Source organism: Dendrobates tinctorius, unplaced genomic scaffold, assembly GCF_039654945.1.
Source record: "Dendrobates tinctorius isolate UK_male_01 unplaced genomic scaffold, ASM3965494v1 ptg000009l, whole genome shotgun sequence".
Taxonomy (NCBI): domain Eukaryota; kingdom Metazoa; phylum Chordata; class Amphibia; order Anura; family Dendrobatidae; genus Dendrobates; species Dendrobates tinctorius.
This window is the reverse complement of record NW_027361677.1, coordinates 25,699,088-25,716,969: the sequence shown is the minus strand read 5'-3', so window position 1 is coordinate 25,716,969 and position 17,882 is coordinate 25,699,088. Positions and strand designations below refer to the sequence as shown.

At 48.3% G+C, this 17,882-nt stretch overlaps 1 protein-coding gene across 2 annotated transcripts in view; it reads right to left on the bottom strand.

Annotated features, from left to right (window-relative positions):
• CDH13 (cadherin 13) overlaps positions 1-17,882 on the bottom strand; it is an 834,102-nt gene that overhangs the window by 132,406 nt on the left and 683,814 nt on the right. For both annotated transcript variants that reach the window (XM_073585096.1, XM_073585102.1), the window contains one exon: positions 8,376-8,558. In XM_073585096.1, coding sequence (XP_073441197.1) covers positions 8,376-8,558 — 183 coding nt within the window. The remainder of the gene's footprint in view (positions 1-8,375; positions 8,559-17,882) is intronic.

The following is a 17,882-nucleotide window of genomic DNA, read 5'->3' as shown; positions in this document are numbered from 1 at the left end:
CATTTGGCCCAGTAAAGTTTTCACCTCCTAGTAGAGCTGTGGAGGAATTTGCCGATAACGTTCTCTGATGGGGGCCGTTCCTGCTGTGGGAATTTCATGGGTCATGGCGGTGGTGCATCCAAAATCATCCTCGTGACTGGCAAATACCTCGTGGTACTGTCCGAGTAGTGTTTCTACCTGGGAAAGTTGGGCTGGAGTCAGGCTGGAGAGTTCGGCCCGCATTCTTTCCAGGATGTTTCGGCCTTTCTCCTGGGTTGAGGCCTTGGCAGTCTGCAGAGTTCGAATAGTCAATGCCCAAGGGTCCTCGGGTTGCACATTTAATTGGACCGCAGGGGTCAGCAGCACCTCTTCCAAAGGCCTTACCAGCTTGGCCATTTTGGCCCGGGGCTTCAAGACGATGTTTTGGTCTTCGATGTTGACACAGCGCACCAGGACGGTCCCCTTCCACACCGTGGTCAGGGAGCGGGCCACCAGTATGCCAGGATGCAAGCGTTCCGAGTAGCATGGCTCTACCTGCATTTCTACACCCTCCAATAGTACCGAGGCTCGGATTGGCAGAGCCACCACTGTCTGCCTGGGGGGCAGCACAAGCGGGGGGAGCCACTGGCGCGATGACTTTGCCCAGCGCCCTCCTGGCAGTCCTGGAGGACTGGCGCTTCCCGCACCAACTGCTGGAAGACCAGCCCTTGGGCCATGCGGGAACCCCACTGCTTCAGGGTCTCTTGCGTGGGGTCATTGAGGAGTATATTGACGAACTCTCGCAGTATGTTCATGCCCAGAATGACTGGATGCTGATTATTGGTTTCCCCCTGAGTCAGGATCACTCCTCGGCGGCCGAGGGATTTGCCACACAGCGTCACCTGCACCCAAACTACTCCAGCAACAGGGACCGGTAGTTGATTGGCAGCTACCAGTCTGATCATGGACCCCCACTGGGGTCTCGCTGCCTCGCGGAAATGCTGCTGGAAAAAGGTTGCAGGCATGGTCGTTACTTGCGAACCCGTGTCCAATAGGCACCGTACGGCATGGCCCTCGACTTTTACCCATACCACTGGACACTTTGCGACCAGATCTTTGGGACTTCCACCACCCCTTGTCGTGGCTTCTGGCTCCGAGCGGCGTCCCCCCAGCCCAGAGCCCTCTAGTTTAATGGCCGCTGGGGTGGGTATCTCCCACGTCGCGGACATTCTTGGGCGAAGTGGCCCGGCTCCCCGCACTCATAGCACCGGGGCTGTGATGGCCGGCCGCCCCGGGTAGTGCGAGGCCCCCAGGACCCGGGATTGAAACTAGGCCGTCGAGTCCCGAACTCGTCCTTCTTTTCACATCAGCCAACTCGCCCTTGATGTTCTTCAATTCTTGTTTCATCTCTCCTATCCATTGGGGCTCCTCGACAGCGTTTACGGAGGCCTCCACACTCCGGATCTTCCCCACGGGACCCGCCATTCCCTGCTCCTGCTCTCGAGCGCGCGCCTGACTCCCCACCTCCGAAAAGTCCATACGTGGGTTCACTCTGACCTGCTCCCGCAATGCCTGCTTTATTAACGGGTCTCGTAGTCCAGTCACCAACAGGTCACGTAGGGTAATGGCGATAGGTCCGTTCGATGGCCGTGTATAACTCCTGGAGGACATTCATATACTGGGTGATGGTCTCTCCCTCCCCCTGCATCCGACTGAACAACCGGGTCTTCACCTCTCTGACGTTTGTCGGGTCACCATGGGTCAGTTCTAGAATCTGCAAAACCCTAACAAAGGTGTTGTGGTGCCCCGGGGGCCTCAACATTACTGAATCCCGGGCCTCCCCGTCTAATGCCATGAGAGCTACTTCGGCTTCCAGGTCAGGGGTCATCGGGTGCATTCGAAAGAGCCCTCGCATTCGCTCTGTCCAGCTCCACAGCATGGTGTTGGACCCGGAAAACCTAGGCAGGTTGCTTAGCATAGCCCCCAATGAAATCCTTATTATCTATTGAATCCCCGGCCCTCCCTGGTCTGGGGCGCCGTTGTCCACACTTGGAGACTGTATCCTGCCGACCATGCCAAATGTGGTCATGGCAGGTACGCGGGATGCAGTGACGAGACGCGAGACCAATTTGTGCTTTAAGTAGTAACTTTTATAACTTGAAGCCCCTAGGGCTATCCTAAGCAACCAAACAAAATAACAAAAGTTGTCCTCGCAGGGACTCAACACAAGCAAACACTGGTTATGAGAACACGACCACCCCGGCGAAGGCCGGTCACTATAGGGCCGCGGTATGGCCGACTACGGGTCCTTAGTTTTATTGTGCCACTTATCCGTCCTGACGTCCCTCGGCCTCCTGGACGATGGTGCTTCAGCGTCGCAGCCGCTGGGACCAGCTGCTGAGGACCTGGCGTAGTCTTCGAGCGTTCCGACGCCCAGGCAAGGTGGGGGCGCAACAGGCCCTAGGCGAGTCCTTTGGCGGCGCAAGCCCCCGTGAGGGCAGCAGGGTTCCGCATGCTAGCGGGATGAAGGAGGCCACAGCCCCCAGGCAGGGGCGAGCCGCAGTTGTGCGGAGTGGCGGTTGGTAGGTCGCGGGCACAGCCTGGGGCTGTGCGGAGAGTCCCACTGATGGCGAGGGGCTGGCCCCAGCTGCGGGCTGCAGCGGGGCGGTGGCGGCTGCGGGCGGCAACAGATAGGCCACAGCCGCAGGCTGGAGTGGAGCGGCAACGGCCACGGGCGGCAGCGGGCAGGCCACAACCGCGGGCTGGAGTGAAGCGGCAACGGCCGAGGGCGGCAGCGGGTAGGCCGCAGCTGCGGGATGGAGTAATTCGGCGGTCTCCTGTCGGTCGGCTCGACGCCGTCTCCCTGCAGTCCACCGTAAGTTTCCCCCCTGCTGCTGTCCTCCTCTCTGGTCACTGCTTGTGGTTCTGGCTCTCTGGCGCTCCCACGGTCTCCTTCTCCATCTCTGCCGTTAGGCTGACTCACTCTGACGGGCGCTCTCTGCCCCTTTTATATTGGCTCCTCCCCCTACTGTCCTGTCAGTCTCAGCGGTCCACCTTCTAACTCTGCCCCCTGGGAACAGATCCCCTAGGAACCTAGATGGCGGCCCCCTTGGTTCTGGCCCGGACACTCGGCGGGGGCCCTCCTTCCTACAGTGTCACTGTGCACACACATTACATTACTGATCCTGAGTTACATCCTGTATTATACTGCAGAGCTGCACTCACTATTCTGCTGGTGCAGTCACTATGTACATACATTACATTACTGATCCTGTGTTACATCCTGCATTATACCCCAGAGCTGCACTCACTATTCTGCTGGTGCAGTCACTGTGTACATACATTACATTACTGATCCTGTGTTACATCCTGCATTATACTCCACAGCTGCACTCACTATTCTGCTGGTGCAGTCACTGTGTACATACATTACATTACTGATCCTGAGTTACATCCTGTAGGTCTTTTTTATTATTATAAAATCCTTCACGACAGTACCAAATAAAACACAACAGAACAAACATAAGAACAAAAAACCCAATCAGAAACAATGACAAAATCAGACACAAACACAAAGAAATAAACCAGAAAGGAAAACAATAAGGAAATTCTCGACCTACAAAACGGGAAAAGAAAATTAAATTAAAGAAACAAGAAATAAAAAAAAACTAAAAACGAAAAGGAACAAGATTACCATGATTACACCAGCACCCCCTTAAAATAATACATAAATAAAATCATGTAAAACCCCCGACCCAGGTCCATTCACACTATTATATACAACCCTGAACTACATTTACACCGTCCTATATACAATATTATATACACTATATACAATATAACCATATGGCACCAGTCCGAATATTGTACATGACACCAGAACACACCTAATACCCTCTGGTCCCACTGCCTTACCTCACAGCCTCCCCCTTACACCGCCACATTAACACTTACGACAAAAATTACAAACATGGTATACAAAATTAACAAATTTATATATATTTTTTTTTTATTTATTTTTATTTTTTTTTTATACTATATATAAAACACACATCTCCTCTAACTATCCCACCACCCCAGATCCAGCTCTGGCCACAAAGTTCAGGATTTCTCCGAGCTAGGATCAGGCCCCAAAGTTTTTCCCCAGGCGGGGCCTGGACCAGGCAAGATCAGTCTCTTATCACCGCTGATGAAAACCTCCCATCCCCCCAATCCCCCCACCCAACCTAACTAAGACCCTCTATTATACACAATATATACAATACATACATTACACTATATACAATATATACATAAACCAACGTTACAGAACATAACCTACGTACTCACCACTTAAGGCTCAAGTTCGATGCTTGCAAACCTTCTATTCAGGAGACTGAAATTCAAAACAAAACTCTAGAGTGAAAAGGCATCAGCCCACCACCAGGATATAGGAGTACTAACGGACTAAGGCACCCCGAAGGAGAAACCCCTCCAGAGATGGGCCGCCCTCCGGGCACCCAGTCTTTCATACTCCAGAGAACGGACCTTCACCAGGGCACCTAGGATGCTGCTATAAACTTCGTCTACACGGAGGATTTTACTCTGCGTCGAAACTAAAACTGGTGCGTTCCACGTGAAGTACCTGACCACTGCGCTGACTATAAATAAAGTGACTCTGTCCCTTCTCCTGAGGTCTCCGAACGCTCCATAGGCCCACTCGGCATAGGACAGAGTAGCCAGCCGCGGCCAACCAATGGAAGCTCCCACCCTGTTGTACACCTCTGTATTAAAGGGACAATGAAGCAGGAAGTGCTCCATGCTTTCCAGCATGTTGGCACAAGCCTCACGGGGGCAATTCCTGTCCTCGGAGCTCCTGTACTTCAGATTGTCCCTCACATACAAGTTACCTTGGAAGCAGCGCCAAGTCAAGTCCCAGTACTTCTTGGGGATCCTATTAGAATTTAACAAACTCAACCCAACCTCTAGATCCCGACTTGGGCAGTCCTTGAGGACCAATGGACTCTGAAAATGCGAAAGCAAGACCCGCATGTCGAGGAGTTTCCTCGGGAGGGACCTCGCCTCCCACATTCCCAGACCCCACCGGCGCATCATCTTCAGAACCGGGGTAACATAAGCCGGGAGATGCCCATGCGGTGTGCGAAGATCCTTCAATCTTCCCCCTGTCTCCCATTCCTGGAAGAAAGGCTGAAACCATCCCTTGCAGGAGAATACCCACGGAGGAGCCCTCTCTTTCCAGAGGTTTGCCACGTTGACCTTCAAAAAGGTGTTCACTAGGAACACCACGGGGTTCACCATATTCAACCCCCCTAGTCTCCTCGTGCGGTAAGTGACCTCCCGCTTGACTAGGTTCAGTCTATTCCCCCATAACATCTGAAAGAACAGACTGTTGACCCGAGTCCAGAGAGGTTTTGGCAAGACACAGACGCTGCCCAGGTAGATTAGTAAGGGGAGCAGGAAAGCTTTGCACAGGCCAACCCTTTCCCTCAGGGTCAAAGACCAACCCTTCCATTGGTCCACTCTTTGAGCGACACCTTTGATTCTGCCTTCCCAGTTTTTCGTGGGGTAATCACCCTGGCCAAATTCGATGCCTAGGACTTTGGCGTGTTCTTGGGGTTCGGGGAAGGTGTCCGGAAGATCAAACCCGGGATCCCCGCCTCCAAGCCAGAGACTCTCACACTTGTCCTGGTTGACCTTGGACCCGGAAGCCTCCGAGTAGCTCTCCACTTCTGACATCACCACCATCGCCTCCTCTCGCGAAGAAACAAAAACGGTGACATCGTCCGCGTAGGCCACTACCCTCAGGATAGCCTCTGGGGCCACCCCGCCCATCCTCACCCCCGCCAACGGTCCACACTCGACCCTTCTGAGGAAGGGATCGATCGCAAACGCGTAAAGCAAAGGGCTAAGAGGGCAGTCCTGACGGACACCAGATCCTACCCCGAAAGGTTGTCCAATCCACCCATTTACCAGAGGGAAAGTCTCAGCCCCAGCGTATAAGGTCTTAAGCCTGTCCACAAACCCCCAGGCAGACCGTACCTCAAAAGAGTGGACCAGAGGTACTCGTGGTCAACCAGATCAAAAGCCTTTGCCTGATCCAGGGTCAGCAGGAACCCCTTCCAAAGGCCCGCCCTGCCTTGCTCCACGGCCTCTCAGACACCCAGAACAGCACTGAAAGTGCTACGGCCAGGAACGCAACAGTTCTGAGGCTCCGAAAGGAGCCGCGGCGCAAACTTCACCAGCCTGTTGAAAAGTATCTTAGCCAAAACCTTCCTGTCCACATTGAGAAGTGCTATCAGACGCCAATTCTCAATGCGTGACGGATCCTTACCCTTTGACAAAATGATCAAAGCTGACCTTCTTAATGATCTCGGCAGGGTGCCCAAGGAGAGACACTCATTAAACACCTGAGTCAAGAGGGGGACCAAGGAGTCCCTAAAGGTCCTAAAGAACTCGGATGTTAAGTTACATCCTGTATTATACCCCAGAGCTGCACTCACTATTCTGCTGGTGCAGTCACTGTGTACATACATTACATTACTGATCCTGCGTTACATCCTGTATTATACTCCAGAGCTGCACTCACTATTCTGCTGGTGCAGTCACTGTGTACATACATTACATTACTGATCCTGAGTTACATCATGTATTATACTCCAGAGCTGCACTCACTATTCTGCTGGTGCAGTCACTGTATAAATACATTACATTACTGATCCTGCGTTACATCCTGTATTATACTCCAGAGCTGCACTCACTATTCTGCTGGTGCAGTCACTGTGTACATACATTACATTACTGATCCTGCGTTACATCCTGTATTATACTCCAGAGCTGCACTCACTATTCTGCTGGTGCAGTCACTGTGTACATACATTACATTACTGATCCTGCGTTACATCCTGTATTATACTCCAGAGCTGCACTCACTATTCTGCTGGTGCAGTCACTGTGTACATACATTACATTACTGATCCTGCGTTACATCCTGTATTATACTCCATTGTCTACAGTTTTGACCAAATCTGCACCTTAGCATAGGTTCCCGAGCACGTGCAGCGCTTACAAGCTTGGAAGCACTGATCTGCAGCTGGCTGAGATCACTTTATGCTGCTTTCAGCATTAGGGAGTGCACTGTCAATCTTCATCTGTTCACCTTCCCTTGGAAAGCAAGAGACATGGGAGCAGTGCGCTTCCAAATATAAAACTTGGCGGACAAAGTTTTAAGGGCTTCAGAGAACTTTCTACCACTCGATTTGAACATTTGATACTATGTCTCAGATACATAACACACAGTTTATTTTCCAGACGACTCCGGGAAGAGTTGATGGAGTTGTCTACTTTTTGGCCAGGCAGAGACATGTTGCAACACAAGGTCATAAAGAGTTTTTTCTGACTTTACAGGGTACATGATGATCTGAGGGTCTTACACAATTCAACAAGGGACCACCCAACTTGTAATATGGGCTCAAACTTTGCCCAAGACGAGACATCCATCACTGATCGCGATCAGGAAGCTTCTTCACTCATTTTTCCGTCTATCCAGGAGGAGTGCCGAATACACAAAGCAAATTAAATGATTAGGAACCTTTGCCTTCCGTCCTATTTTGGGGATAATTATATTTATTTGCGGAGGCCGTGCCACAATAGATTAGTTCATCTGATGCCCTTCCGCACAATTGTCACCTCCGAACATCACCGGCACAATTATTATAATTTCGAGTCGGGTCTATTTTTTGACACAGCAAATAATGGCCTTAACAAAAATAATTACCACGTTCCCGTGAAAGGAAGAATAAAGCTCAGAAATGATGTCACATCACTCAGTAAACTCAAAAAAAAAAACAACTTTTTAAATAATTTTTAAATTTTCAGTAAAAATTTCCTTTTTTTACGACTCGAAACTTTAATTTACATCGACAGCTCAAGTTCTCATGATTAAAAAATGTTAAAAATTGCAGCTAATTTTTTTTCTTCCAGAAACAGCGCCACATCTATCTACTGGTCAAATGTGGTATTACAGCACAGACTCATTCTTTTAATTGTAGCTGAGCTGCAATATCAGACACAATTGAACTGGTACATTCAATTCGGTCCAAACTGAAAGTGCCTTGATTGATACTTCCATCTAGACCCCAAAGTATAATGGAGGGAAAAGAAGGGGTTAAAAAATTAAAGAACATTACCTTTAATTAAGGAGTTCAATTTCTCATGATACAATTCAATAAAGTATCTCAACATACTAGAAAAATCCTATAACAGGCTGCAATTCACCATACAGCCACTGGGTGGACACAGATAGACATATAGCATAAACGTCTCCCAACAGAGTATCACAAAATCAATTTTTGTTTCAGCGACCTTAAAAAAGGTAAGAAAGGACTCCATGCATATATTACGATACAGTAGCGTCTTACCTTAACCACAGAGAGCATCCCCTCGTTTGTGTTGGGATTCGTATGAATTTCAAAGCTCTGCCCAGGGTTTCCATTGATGATGGTGTAGACGGCTTTCCACGCTCCAGTGTTGGGGTCATCCTTGTCGTTGACGGTCAGGTTAACCATGACGCCGGTGACTCCTTCTTTCACTGTAGCTTGAAACTAAGATAAAAAAAAACATAAGAAGTTACTATTTCTTTATTCTTAGCTCAACAGACCATATAAAACCTGCATATATTATACAAAACCCCCGACACAAGACACAAAGGATCTGCTTCGTCCCGACAGGAGCTCCGACACCCAGAAACAATGGACTTGTTTAGAGAAAATAACGGTGATATTATTACTGAGAAGCCGCCACTCGTGATAGATTGCTGGGAAGACAGGGCTGAGAAATCGGATTCAGAAACCATAAAGCTATCAAGTGTGGTGGAAAATCACCAAGAGGAAACACGTAAAAGTCATCAGCCAAAAAATACTGATGCTGGATATGAGAGAATTAAACTTACTCAACTTTTACAATTTCAATCTTTCATCATCCACGTCATCCTCATCCCAAGTTCATCTGCGCTATCCTCATCCCATGCTCATCTGAGCCATCCTCATACAGAGCACCCTAATCTAGAACATCCATTATATCCTCATTCACATTTGTCATCCATCCCATGCTCATCCGCACCATCCTCATCTGTGCCATCCTCATCCCATGCTCATCTGCACTATCCTCATCCATACTATACTCATCTGTGCTATCCTCATCCCATGCTCATCTGCACTATCCTCATCCATACTATTCTCATCTGTGCTATCCTCATCCCATGCTCATCTGCACTATCCTCATCCATACTATACTCATCTGTGCAATCCTCATCCCATGCTCATCTGCACTATCCTCATCCATACTATACTCATCTGTGCTATCCTCATCCCATGCTCATCTGCACTATCCTCATCCATACTATACTCATCTGTGCTATCCTCATCCCATGCTCATCTGCACTATCCTCATCCATACTATACTCATCTGTGCTATCCTCATCCCAAGTTCATCTGCGCTATCCTCATCCCATGCTCATCGGAGCCATCCTCATACAGAGCACCCTAATCTAGAACATCCATTATATTCTCATTCACATTTGTCATCCATCCCATGCTCATCCGCACCATCCTCATCTGTGCCATCCTCATCCCATGCTCATCTGCACTATCCTCATCCATACTATACTCATCTGTGCTATCCTCATCCCATGCTCATCTGCACTATCCTCATCCATACTATTCTCATCTGTGCTATCCTCATCCCATGCTCATCTGAGCCTTCCTCATAGAGAGCATCCTAATCTAGAACATGCATTATTATCCTCATTCACATTTGTCATCCATCCCATGCTCATCCGCACCATCCTCATCTGTGCCATCCTCATCCCATGCTCATCTGCACTATCCTCATCCGTGCTATCCTCATCCCATGCTCATATGCACTATCCTCATCCGTGCTATCTCATCCCATGCTCATCTGCACTATCCTCATCCATGCTATTCTCATCTGTGCTATCCTCATCCCATGCTCATCTGAGCCATCCTTATACATAGCACCCTAATCTAGAACATCCATTATATCCTCATCCACAGCATCATCATCCAGAGCATCTACCCCATCCTTATCTGTGCCATCCTCATCCACCCCATCCACATCCACCTCATCCTCATCCATGATTTCCTCATCCACCACATCCTCATCCTCACCATTCTCATTATCACCATCCTCATCTACCACATGCTCATCCACATTATCCTCATCCACGCCAATCTCAACCACCAATTCCTCATCTTCGCCATCCTCATCCATGCCATCCTCATCCATGCCATTCTGATCCGTGCCATCCTCATGCACCATATTCTTCATTCATTGCATTCCTCATCCTCGCCATCCTCAACCACACTATCCTCAACAACACCAACGTCAACCATTGCATCCTCATCCTCGCCATCCTCATCTTCACCATCCTCATCCACACCATTCTCATCCATGCCATCCTCATGCACCACATTCTTTATTCATTGCATTCCTCATCCTCCTCATCCACGCTATCCTCAACAACACCAACATCAACCATTGCATCCTCATCTTTGCCATCCTCATCCACGCCATCCACATCCACGCCATCCATACCATCCTCATCCTCTCCATTCTTATTCACCCCAACTTCAACCACTGCATCCTCATCCTCACCATCCTTATCCTCGCCATCCTCATCCACCGCATCCTGATCCACACCATTCTTATCCTCGCCATCCTCATCCTTACCATCCACATCCTCATCCACACTATTGTCATCCACCGCATCCCCAGAGCATTACATGTCTTCCTACACTGTGACCATAACTCAAAAATTGGAGCAACCCTCTTGTTTGTACAAAATGCAAGAAACTGCGGCAAAACTAAAAAAATAAGCTGGAGCATAACTTGGTATACATGCAATGTGTAAGAGCAGCTTCACACTGTGGCCATTTCACAGACAAAACCCAAGAAAAAGAAGAAAAAATCGTCCCACACTGTGCACCATAGAGCATTGCAACTCCACGTCCACTGTGCACCCCAGAGCATTGCACCTCCTCCTACACTGTGCACCCCAGGAGCATTGCACCTCCTCCTACACTGTGAACCCCAGAGCATTGCACCTCCTCCTACACTGTGAACCCCAGAGCATTGCACCTCCTCCTACACTGTGAACCCCAGAGCATTGCACCTCCTCCTACACTGTGCACCCCAGGAGCATTGCACCTCCTCCTACACTGCGCACCCAGAGCATTGCAGCTCCTCCTACACTGTGAACCCCAGAGCATTGCACCTCCTCCTACACTGTGAACCCCAGAGCATTGCACCTCCTCCTACACTGCGCACCCAGAGCATTGCACCTCCTCCTACACTGTGCACCCCAGAGAATCGCACCTCCTCCTACACTGTGCACCTCAGAGCATCACACCTCCTCCTACACTGTGCACCGCAGAGCATTGCACCTCCTCCTACACTGTGAACCCCAGAGCATTGCACCTCCTCCTACACTGTGCACCCCAGGAGCATTGCACCTCCTCCTACACTGCGCACCCAGAGCATTGCACCTCCTCCTACACTGTGCACCCCAGAGCATTGCACCTCCTCCTACACTGTGCACCCCAGGAGCATTGCACCTCCTCCTACACTGTGAACCCCAGAGCATTGCACCTCCTCCTACACTGTGAACCCCAGAGCATTGCACCTCCTCCTACACTGTGAACCCCAGAGCATTGCACCTCCTCCTACACTGTGCACCCCAGGAGCATTGCACCTCCTCCTACACTGCGCACCCAGAGCATTGCACCTCCTCCTACACTGTGAACCCCAGAGCATTGCACCTCCTCCTACACTGTGAACCCCAGAGCATTGCACCTCCTCCTACACTGCGCACCCAGAGCATTGCACCTCCTCCTACACTGTGCACCCCAGAGAATCGCACCTCCTCCTACACTGTGCACCGCAGAGCATCGCACCTCCTCCTACACTGTGCACCGCAGAGCATCGCACCTCCTCCTACACTGGGCACTGCAGATCATCACACCTCCTCCTACACTGTGCACCCCAGGAGCATTGCACCTCCTCCTACACTGTGCACCCCAGGAGCATTGCACCTCCTCCTACACTGTGCACCCCAGGAGCATTGCACCTCCTCCTACACTGTGCACCCCAGAGCATTGACCTCCTCCTACACTGTGCACCCCAGAGCATTGCACCTCCTCCTACACTGTGCACCCCAGAGCATTGCACCTCCACCCCAGAGCATTGCACCTCCTCCTACACTGTGCACCCCAGAGCATTGCACCTCCTGCTACACTTTGCACCCCAGAGCATTGCACCTCCACCTTCATTGTGAAACCCAGAGCATTGCAACTTCACCCCAGAGCATTGTACCTCCTCCTACACTGTGCACCCCAGAGCATTGCACTTCTTCCTACACTGTGCACCGCAGAACATTGCACCTCCTCCTACACTATGTGCCTCAGAGCATCACACCTCCTCCTACACTGTGCACCGCAGAGAATTGCACCTCCTCCTACACTGTGCACCCCAGAGCATTGCACCTCCTCCTACACTGTGCACCCCAGAGCATTGCACCTCCATCCCAGAGCATTGCACCTCCTCCTACACTGTGCACCGCAGAGCATCGCACCTCCTCCTACACTGTGCACCCCAGAGCATTGCACCTCCACCTCCACTGTGCACCCCAGAGCATTGCACCTCTTCCTACACTGTGCACCCCAGAGCATTGCACCTCTTCCTACACTGTGCACCCCAGAGCATTGCACCTCCTCCTACACTGTGCACCGCAGAGCATCGCACCTCCTCCTACACTGTGCACCCCAGAGCATCGCACCTCCTCCTACACTGTGCACCGCAGAGCATCGCACCTCCTCCTACACTGTGCACTGCAGATCATCGCACCTCCTCCTACACTGTGCACCCCAGAGCATCGCACCTCCTCCTACACTGTGCACCGCAGAGCATCACACCTCCTCCTACACTGTGCACCCCAGAGCATCGCACCTCCTCCTACACTGTGCACCGCAGAGCATCACACCTCCTCCTACACTGTGCACCCCAGAGCATCACACCTCCTCCTACACTGTGCACCCCAGAGCATCGCACCTCCTCCTACACTGTGCACCGCAGAGCATCACACCTCCTCCTACACTGTGCACCCCAGGAGCATTGCACCTCCTCCTACACTGTGCACCCCAGGAGCATTGCACCTCCTCCTACACTGTGCACCCCAGGAGCATTGCACCTCCTCCTACACTGTGCACCCCAGGAGCATTGCACCTCCTCCTACACTGTGCACCCCAGGAGCATTGCACCTCCTCCTACACTGTGCACCCCAGAGCATTGCACCTCCTCCTACACTGTGCACCCCAGGAGCATTGCACCTCCTCCTACACTGTGCACCCCAGGAGCATTGCACCTCCTCCTACACTGTGCACCCCAGGAGCATTGCACCTCCTCCTACACTGTGCACCCCAGGAGCATTGCACCTCCTCCTACACTGTGCACCCCAGAGCATCGCACCTCCTCCTACACTGGGCACTGCAGAGCATCACACCTCTTCCTGTGCTGTAAAAGCCAGGTAATGATACAGAATCTGATTTGGCCAGCTGGAAAAACCACTCTGAAAGTAAATCCAGGGACATATTGGGTGATCCGTCACTGTCCGGCGATGCCAGTCTTGCTCATGTTACTGTATGGCGTCTTTATCTACACTCCGTTTGCTTTCGGCTCCTGGTAATAAATTGTTCTTTTATGTGGTTTAAGGCAAAGCTTGTTTGGCTGCACGGCGTAGAGGAAGCTGAATTATATGATCTCTGCTGCTGAGTACTGAACGGCACCAGGAACCGAACCCAGAACTTGTATGAGGGGAACCACACAACAAAGAGAGGGCCGGCCAAATATCTGTGATGTGTGTCCTCAGGAGGTTTGCGGGGTGTTCACCTATTACAATAATCATCACACAGAACTTACAGGGAGTAGAAAATGTGCATAGAGGTATTACTAGTCATTGTACAGGAGGGGGAGGAGGTGAGCTGTGACATCACCTATTGTGAATGATGGATCCTGTGTTATCTACTGTATATAGAGGTGTTATCAGTCATTGTACAGGAGGAAGTGAGCTGTGATATCACCTATTGTGAATGGTCATGTATATCCTGTGTTATCTACTGTATATAGAGGTTTTATCAGTCATTGTACAGGAGGAGGAGGTGAGCTGTGACATCACCTATTGTGAATGGTGGATCCTGTGTTATCTACTGTATATAGAGGTGTTATCAGTCATTGTACAGGAGGAAGTGAGCTGTGATATCACCTATTGTGAATGGTCATGTATATCCTGTGTTATCTACTGTATATAGAGGTTTTATCAGTCATTGTACAGGAGGAGGAGGTGAGCTGTGACATCACCTATTGTGAATGGTGGATCCTGTGTTATCTACTGTATATAGAGGTTTTATCAGTCATTGTGCAGGAGGGGGAGGAGAGCTGTGATATCACCTATTGTGAATGGTGGATCCTGTGTTATTTACTGTATATAGATTTATCAGTCAATGTATAGGAGGAGGAGGTGAGCTGTGACATTGCCTATTGTGAATGGTGGATTCTGTGTTATCTACTGTATATAGAGGTGTTTTCAGTCATTGTACAGGAGGAGGAAGAGGTGAGCTGTGACATAATCTATTGGGAATGGTGGATCCAGTATTATTACTGTATTTAGAGGTGTTACCATCTATTTTAATCCTTTCAGTGAAGATACTGAGACTCCTAAATACACAACAGAAAGTCAGACTCTAGTATTAGGGCTTAGTATCCAGTGTAAAAAAAATTGCAAGAACCTTTATTTTAATATAGGTAGTAGTATAATAATTTAATTTAAAAAGAAAAAAGGAAAAAAAGATAAATTTCACATAAAACCTGATGTAAACAATAGGTCATTTTTTTATACACAAAAATAGAATAAATAGTATGAAGCAAGTCCGGGACTATCATGGCTTGATTCTTGCAGAAGACGGGTTCTGGGGTCTTACCTCCTTTCACCTGGGGTTATTATCACGCAGCACTGACAATTATTGCTGTTGTATTGATGAGATAAGGGCCACCCCGGAGCGTTGTGACCCCCCAGGAGCGTTGTGACCCCCCGGGAGCGTTGTGGCCCCTCTCGATACTTGACATGGTCAGCTCTATTGGCTTGTCAGTAGAAGTGATGTAACAATCCTTCTTCTTCCTCGCCATTGTATCCATCGCTCGGCTTTAACTTTTGTTACTTATGTTGGAATATTTACAACAATGGAAACTTTTTTTGATAATTATCTGCTCTCAGCCCTGGGAAAGTTTCATTTGCCCTTTGCACACAGAGAGAAGACACGAAGACTGAAAGGTTCCATCAGGGCTTAAAATAACTAATTAAACGTGTCTCAGAATTAATTGATTTTTGTACAGACACAAACCCCAAGTGGATAGTTATTTAACGAGAAAAAAAAAAGAAAAAAATTAATTCTGAGATTTACTTACAAAACAAAAGGCTCTAGATGTAGCTTATCAGACGGTTTCGGGGAATCTAGCTAAAAAAATCTACAGTAAAATGTCATTTTGTACCATTTTGAGCTCGTTGCTGCACAACCTCCGTGTGCTGCTGTAAAGGCTTAGTCACAACGTTTTGTGTAGAGAATATATGAGTCACATGGAGCAGGAATATTACAGCTGGAATATATATGAAATCATATCAGTGTAGTAGAGGTCACATATATTTCTCTGGGAGCTCTGTATCAAAGAAAACAGAAATACGGCTGAGTGACATGACCTGATCTTACGTTCACCTCCCAGCTGACTTTCAGCAAGTCAACAGTTATGTCATGAATGAAAGCATAGGAATGTGAACATAAACCTATATTCATAGCCTGATCTACAGTTACTCCAGAGCTGTATTCACCGTTCTGCAAAATCCACAGCTGAAATCTTCCACCTCCATAACAATCATCTAGTGATTTGCATTGTGGGATGTGTAATTGTTCCAGCAGGCACTCTGCGGTAATCTACTGCTTGGAAATAACGTATAGGAGGTCACCAGATTTCAGACGATGGAGGGAAAAAAAAGGACTGGGCATGTTAATATTCAACATGCTCGATCCTTTATTCTTGCAGGAGATATGAGATGTTGGGAAGAAGCTTATTCTACTCTCTTCATTGAGGACACACACGCACATGGTTAAGTCGATAATCAAGTAGTAGAGATGAGTGAATAAGGTTCCGGGAAAATTGAATTTGTCTCGAATTTTACCAAAAATTTAGATTCTACCGAATCCGACCATGTGTGTTGGGATGTCAAAGAACTACTCAGTCTCAGAAGCCCCAGCACGGAGTAAATATGGAGGAAGAGGACATTGGAGAAGTAGACAAGGCTTGAAAGGAGCGGGTGGAGAGCCGTGGAGGCAGGCCAGACGAGCGGCGATACTTTTATTGCTTTTGGTTTTTTTTACACCCTGCATTTATTATGCTCTTGGGTGTGTAAAGACATAATTCAAATTGAGAGAACAGCCAAATTTACATTTTGGCAGATTCGCTCATCAACAGGGACTCGAGAGGCATAGCTGTTGACAAAATGGGCATCCGGTCAACATCTATCTAAATTATTGCCAGCTTGGCTACCCCCTTTTATTCCAGGAGCTCAACATAGCTGTTAAGAATGTATTACAGCAAAATAATCAGCAGAATTATGATTACAGCTCTGAAGTATAATATAGGCTTTAAACCAGTAACTAGAGTTGAATTAATTTGGTATTACCTATAGAATTTGAGAAAAAAAGAGCAATTCTCAAAAATGTGATCGTTTCCCACATTCTTTCATCTGTCTGTTCTAATTATCGATATGACTCGGGCTACAATACTAATTGCTTTAGATCGGGAAGTCATTTATTAAAATATATATTTAAAGGCAGCACGACATAACAATCCCCCACCTAGAAGGATCAGAAGCCTTTTTGTTGAAGCTCGAGAACAGTGGATGAAGTAATGTACTGGAGGATAATTACGAGCCACCGGTGGGACGTGGAAACCAAATGAAGCCATTTATGATTTACCTTCTACGAATTAGCAAATCAATTCAGGGAAAATATATGTTGGGGATTCTGCATTCACGGCAAGTCCTGCGGAAACATAAGGGCTAAAGGGCCAGATAAGAGAATGATATCCCGCTGTACCCACACGTAGACCACCTGTGGCTGGAATGAAAGCCTCGTTCTCCTCCTCGACTCCATTCATCTTTTGTAGAGGCGAGAAGCAAAACAATAAAGGACACAGAAGACTCCGGTTCCGGATGCTTTTCCTGAAAGCAACCTAGAATTTACTTACATAATTAGATCTCTACGGGCAAATTAGGAAAGACAAATCTAAATAACGAGATCTGCCCCACGACGAGTGTAACCATTCACTTATCTTATTACTTGGGAATCCAGGAGGAAAGATGGTTAATAGAAGAGGTCTACTCAGATGTTTCCATCACTGGTCCTTTAAGGAGATGTTTTGTGTGATGAGACTTCACAGTTTGTTCTTTATTTCATTTTTTTATATTTATGTAAGACCTAAATATTCGCAGTTCCCCAAGACTAAGCAATGGCGTCCAATCAATGGTTTCCAACTTGTAGGTCTCCACAAATAGACAACTCTCCGCATGGTAGATGTTGTAATTTTGCGAAACGTGAAGGGTTGCTTCCCTTTACAATGACTTTTACACACGCTCATTAGATGCCTCAATACAAAAGCTGAGGTCATTGCTGCTAATGTACATGGGCATTACAAGAAACATCAGAAAGTTCAAGTTTAAAAAGTCCCAGTGGCTGGTGTGAAAATGTCAAGTTTTTTCCTTATAATACAAATTGTAATACGGGAAAAAAAATTACCAAAAATTT